Below are 6,123 nucleotides of genomic sequence, written 5' to 3'. Positions count from 1 at the left end.
CCATATATGAGGTCTGATGAGGAGTTAAAGAAGGGTGACCAATTTCGGACCAAGGAAGAGTGCCTGTTAGCAATAAAAAATTGGCACTTGAAAAACTGTGTTAACTACGATGTTAACAAATCAAACCCGGAAAGATACATTATTTTATGCAAAAATCCGGAGTGTGGGTTTAGGTTGATGGCATCGTACAAGAAGAAATATAACGCGTGGGTGATAGGGTCCATTTCTCAAGCTCACACTTGCGTCAACACAAACATGGCACAGGATCATCGCAAACTTAGCCATGATATGATCTGCCATTCAATAATACCTCTTGTTGAAGCTGACCCGTCACTCAAGGTCAAAACCATTATCTCCCATTGTGTTGCTGTTTTCAAATATACACCGTCGTATAGAAAGGCTTGGTTAGCGAAAACCAAGGCTATTGAACTGGGATACGGTAATTGGGAGGAATCATACAAACAACTTCTGCGCTACCTAGCTGCACTACATTTGTATTCACCTGGGACGGTTTCTATAATGGAGACCCTGCCGGCACAATCCCCTGACGGAACTTGTCTAGAAGGTAATGGAATATTCCATAGACTTTTCTGGACATTCCGTCCCTGCATCATAGGTTTCACATTCTGCAAGCCGCTTATTCAGGTCGATGGAACTTGGCTGTATGGGAATTACAAAGGATCGTTACTGATGGCGGTCGCACAAGATGGAAATTCTAATATTTTCCCAATAGCCTTTGCATTGGTAGAAGGAGAAACGGCTGCTGCTTGGAGTTTCTTCCTTAAGAATCTCCGAACGCACGTGACTCCACAAGCTGGCATCTGTGTGATTTCTGACAGGCACACTTCAATAGACAGTGCATACAATAATCCAGCAAATGGTTGGCATGACCCCCCGTCTACCCATGTCTACTGCATCAGGCATATTGCTCAAAATTTTATGCGGGAGTTCAAGGATAACTTCTTGAAGCAAAATTTGATAAACGCGGGGTATGCATTAAACCAACCTGGATTCCAATACTACCGCCGGGAAATAGTGTTGGCAAATTCTGATGCAGGGAGGTGGATCGATAACATTGACAGAGCAAAGTGGACTAGGTCATATGACGATGGGGTGAGGTGGGGCCACATGACAACAAATCTTGTGGAATCAATGAACGGCGTCTTTAAGGGCATACGTAACCTCCCGGTAACCGCATTGGTGAATGCGACCTATTTTCGGATGGCAACGCTGTTCGTAACAAGAGGCAGGCGCTGGCATGAAGTGTTGCAGACGAGTCAAGTATATAGTGATGCCTGCATGAAGTTTATGAGGCAGGAATCTGCCAAAGCCAACAGCCATCGGGTTACGGAATTCGACCGCCATGGCCACACTTTTAGTGTCAAGGAAACAATTGACCACAACCAAGGGCTGCCCAGACAAGAGTATAGGGTCCTAATACCAGACCGTTGATGCGACTGTGGTCAATTTCAGGCCTATCGTATGCCTTGTTCCCATGTCATTGCAGCGTGTTCACACAGCCACTTCGATGCATTATCGCTAGTGTCTCTCATCTACAAAGTTGCAACATTGCTCAATGTATACGACAATCCCTTTTCGGTGGTAGCATTTGAGGCATATTGGCCAGAGTATGACGGGGAAATTGTTTGGCACAACGAATCGATGCGGCGGAATAAAAGTGGTCGCCCAAACAGCAGGCGCATTAGAACTGAAATGGACGTCGTAGAGAAAATGCAGAGGAAGTGTAGCATATGTCGACAACTGGGGCATAATAAGAAAAAATGTCCATATTGTGGATCTACTTCGACTACATAGTTGTATTAGTTCATAACTCTGTGTACCAATGCTATTTATCAATAAAGTTTACTTTTTATTCCAAATAGAAGATGACATTGGAACAACAAACACAAACATCTAACATTACAACAACAATTACTAAAACAAAAACAAATACTGGAACAAGAACAAGTACTACAACAATAGCAAATACACAAACAACATCACAAACAGCCCTTAAAATCTAGGAAATTACAACAGTTAACACTATGTCGTCTGATCCATGCATCATTTGGATGCAATCAATGTCGCTTTCAACTTCAACCCACGAACATACCGTTTCTCCAGTTTCAAATGAGATACTTCTTCTAAGCCTCTAAATCCTTCTGATGACTTCACCAGGTTGGTAATCTCCCTCTAACCAAGACATCAAGGATCTTTTTAGTTGGTCCAACGAACGGATGTTCCAAAATTTCATCTCCATTGGGGGTTTCACAGGCGAGAAAATAACATGCCCGTCCCTTTTTAAGATTACTGGTTTTGGATCCGGGCGCCTTGATGATGTCCGCTCCCATGATGACGGTCTAGGGGATGCCATGAACTCAACTTGATAGAGAAAGTGATAGGAAATAGTGGTGAAGAAAATGCAAGGAAATAACACTTTATTTATAGGACAAGATCTAGGTTGTACACCAATGTACTTAACCCTAATTAGTGTCGCACTTGATTAATTAGTCTTAGGGGGAATTAGGGTTTGAATTAGGTCATACCTACCTAACATGATTAACCCTAATTCTCCCAAAAATTTATAAATACTATTAATTACTTATAAATTAAATTAATATATATATATATATATATATATATATATATATATATATATATATCTTGTAAATTATATAAATTATTATAATTTATAATAAATATAAATTAATAAATTTAAACTAATTTAAAAAAAACATATTAAATATAAAAAATAAAAAAAAATAAAAAACATTTAAAGGTAGGCGCCACTCCTAGTGGCGACTTGCCCTACCCTTAAGGGTAGGCGCCAACTAGGGTGGCGCCTAAGTGCATTTTAGGGCCAAAAATGGCCATTTTTGAAAAAAAATTTAAAATTTAGTTATTTTTGAATTTTTTTTTTTTTAAAAACTGGATAATTAAAAAAAATATTCTCTTTGTGAAACAGGTGGACTTTACTTCAATCACTCTCTATTTTGGGTAATACAAAGTTAACATTTTTTTTCCATTAGTAATTCTGATTAATTATGTGTATAATGTAGTGTGTAATCTCTGCAATGCTATTGATTTTGCAACTAGTATGATATAATGTAGTGTGTAATTTCTGTAATTTTATCATTTTAATTATAATTAGACACGTTAAGTAAAAAAAAATTAGTTGGCTGTATCACAAGTTATTTAGACAAGTTAACTAAAAAAACTTTAGTAGTGAAACTCGTAACAAACTTTTAACGGCCTAACTGACAGGTGTCAGTCACTCACTAGGCAAACCTGCTAGAGCAGGTAACCAATCATTACTATAAATAGATTTACGCAGTTAGTTTCAACTATCACGAAAACAAAAATACGATTTTCTTGCGTAACTTTCAAGACTCTCTCGCCATGAAAGGACCTCGCGACTCATCCTCTTCTCCGGAGGTAACTGTTCTTCTTGAACCTTGTGCTCTTCTTCAGCATTCATATAGCCACAAAAATCTTCTCCTCCAATCTCTTAAGTCTTATCTTGATTCAGTATATCTTCTTCCGATCATTTTTTTTTGGTTTTGAACTGTACTCAAAAGAACTCACATACTAATCTTAATATGAAAACTAAGTGCTTATGATCTTTCTTTAGGGGAATCCGGAGGAAGACGAACTTCCTGTGCCATCGAGATATGAACATAAACTCATTCGGCAAGTGAAAGGGCTGGTACGAAATTAGTTATCCTTTTCCTTTGTTTTTAACAACTTTCATGATTTACTCTTACAATGTTGTTGCTTTACTTGGTTATTATGTTAATCAGTAGTTATTATATTATTTTATTACTGCTTTGATAACAGGCTCCAGAGGGTGATGCTGATGACTTTGTGTATGAGGACGTTTTACAACCTACTCCTGTATTCAACCAGGAGGAGAGTGACAAGTACATTGAAAACCTAATCAAAAAGCGGATTCTTGAGGTTTGTGCTTCTACCTCAATTATCACTATTCCCTCCTTTTAATATTTATAAGCAATTGGGGTGTATTTAGATGTTGTGATGTTAAGATAATATAATTATGTATTTGGGGCTCTGACAGAAGTAATTATGTATTCATTGTTTAGATGTCTGTCTTTTTCATTGTTTAGAAGTAATTCTGGATTTGGGTGATTTTGCTTATTTTTGGACATGGTTCTTTCAGAATGACCTTGACGATGTCAAAAGAGCTCCTAAAGTGCAAGTTATTGACCCGGCTGCTTCTGCTTCAAGCCAACCTGAAATTACAAAGGAGGTGCAGTTAGTTCATTTAACACTATTTAATCTTTATCTTTTGGTTGGAGTCTTTTTTTCATCTATTTACCTCTCAATAGGCATACAAACTTTGGGACAACCTTAGTAATAAGCATTTCGAATCTGCTCCAAAACCTGTATGATATCAATCAACAATCCAGTTTTCTATTAATTAGACATTGTGATTTAAATTTTACTGACTTTTTTTTCTCCAAATTTTACAGCATATTGAAGATATGTCTTTTGAAAAAAAACTACCTAAGGCTGATCTAAAAAGGGCAGAAAAGGAAAAGAAGGGAAAGGAAAAGAAATCAGGCCATCACAAATGAGTGATTTTTCAGTTGATACTATGTGACTTGTTTACATCTATGGTTGGCTGTATCTAGTTCTGAAATGTACTTTTACTTGGTGATTCTTGTTTTTAGTAGTCTTTAGTTGATACAATGTGTTTGTGACTTTTTACATTAGTCTCTATAATAATAAACACACTTGAGAATTGAAATGATTGTGTATGGAGATGAGTGTGAAGATAGGTTTTTCTTGTTTGGTTTTGTTTTTGTTAAATGAGACAAATAAATTTGCTTTTGGCTTAATTATTATTGCTCAAACGAGGGTTGAAAGTAACGGAGCAAAATCTACTCTTTTGCTTTCTCAATATACAGTACCGGTTGCCATGACGTTATGGCTATAATTTTAATCCAATAAGTAATGTAACCACCCATTTTATGATAGTGCACTTTTTCACCTCAAAAATCTTGATTATTTTGACTCTTAGATACAATATGATCAGGCAGCGGGCAAGAAGCATCGTTATATTGGTTTTAGGAGATTATAGTAGCATTTATATAGTAAATGGAAAATCTTGACTTTTTATTGGCCATTAATAGTCAACGCCATTGTAACTAGACAATAGGACTAGTGATCACTATTAAAACTGACGTAACAATAATTATCTCATTGTTTAATTATATCTCTTCAACTTTGAATTGAGCTTGGAGCAATTTTAAATGGATATATTCCCGTATGCTAAATATTAAAAATAAAAAAATTATCAAGATAAATGAGGTTATGCTAAATATTAAAAAAAAAAAAGAAATTATTAAGATAAATGAGGTTATTTGTTCATAATTCTAAAGTTTGTGGTGGCATGTTCTGTGGATGACATGCAATGCGAAGTTTTGATTTTTTTTTAAAATAATGAATTTTAAAAAAAAATGAAATTAATCATTTTTTTCTACCGGCATCAACTAACCTATCTAGGAGGCGTCCAAAGATTTGGTGCATACATGCAAAGGCAATGCATGTAGATGTTACATGCATTGGCGCATGCATACTTTGATGTCATATGCATGGACGCATGCATACACTACATAGTGTATGCGTCAATGTATGTGATGCATGCTCTTTTTACATTTTTTTAAAAAGTTTTTTAATGTTATAATATAATTAATAAAATGAAATACTGAAGAAAAAAATATATTATATTAAAAAAAATTACATAAAATTGACAAGAAATTCAATGATCTGTCCGATTGAAACGCCTCTTGTTCCACATCCAGGTGCGTTAGCCTGTCTTCGAGGTCTCCCACGATTTTCCTGCGGTATTTTGGGTCTTTGTGTGCTGACATGATCCAATGGTGACTGGTGTGAAGGTCCAGTGGAAGGTCCAATGGTATTTGATAGATGTGTCATCATTGTCCCTAATAGTTGGGGGATTATCGTCAACAATGCTTCTGCAATTGAGTTTGGTGCCCATGTTTTCGTAGTTGGGTCGTTGTGGTTAGCTGAATTGTGGACGGTATGGTTGCCCGAATTGGGATATTGAATCGGTTGGAAGCGAAACAATGGTTCCTGGGG

At 36.4% G+C, this 6,123-nt stretch overlaps 1 protein-coding gene across 2 annotated transcripts; it reads left to right on the top strand.

Moving 5' to 3' along the window:
* The first annotated feature begins 3,362 nt into the window (after positions 1–3,362).
* LOC127138338 (uncharacterized) lies at positions 3,363–4,768 on the top strand. 2 transcript variants are annotated; one of them, XM_051064761.1, is made up of 6 exons: positions 3,363–3,435; positions 3,632–3,706; positions 3,838–3,957; positions 4,178–4,267; positions 4,347–4,403; positions 4,491–4,768. In XM_051064761.1, the coding sequence occupies exons 1-6, from the start codon at positions 3,400–3,402 to the stop codon at positions 4,593–4,595; spliced, it is 483 nt and encodes a 160-aa protein (XP_050920718.1). In that variant the 5' UTR covers positions 3,363–3,399; the 3' UTR covers positions 4,596–4,768. The 2 variants fall into 2 exon arrangements, with proteins under 2 accessions (XP_050920718.1, XP_050920719.1); XM_051064762.1 differs by lacking the exon at positions 4,347–4,403.
* The last annotated feature ends 1,355 nt before the right edge of the window (positions 4,769–6,123 follow it).

Source organism: Lathyrus oleraceus, chromosome 4 (genome assembly GCF_024323335.1).
Source record: "Lathyrus oleraceus cultivar Zhongwan6 chromosome 4, CAAS_Psat_ZW6_1.0, whole genome shotgun sequence".
In the NCBI taxonomy this organism is placed as follows: domain Eukaryota; kingdom Viridiplantae; phylum Streptophyta; class Magnoliopsida; order Fabales; family Fabaceae; genus Lathyrus; species Lathyrus oleraceus.
This window is presented reverse-complemented; position numbering and strand designations above follow the sequence as displayed.

Coding starts and splice junctions, on each gene's coding strand:
- LOC127138338 (XM_051064761.1), top strand. CDS start 3,400: ATGAAAGGACCTCGCGACTCATCCTCTTCTCCGGAG. Junction 4,268..4,346: donor AACCTGAAATTACAAAGGAG/GTGCAGTTAGTT, acceptor ACCTCTCAATAG/GCATACAAACTTTGGGACAA. Junction 4,404..4,490: donor TCGAATCTGCTCCAAAACCT/GTATGATATCAA, acceptor CAAATTTTACAG/CATATTGAAGATATGTCTTT.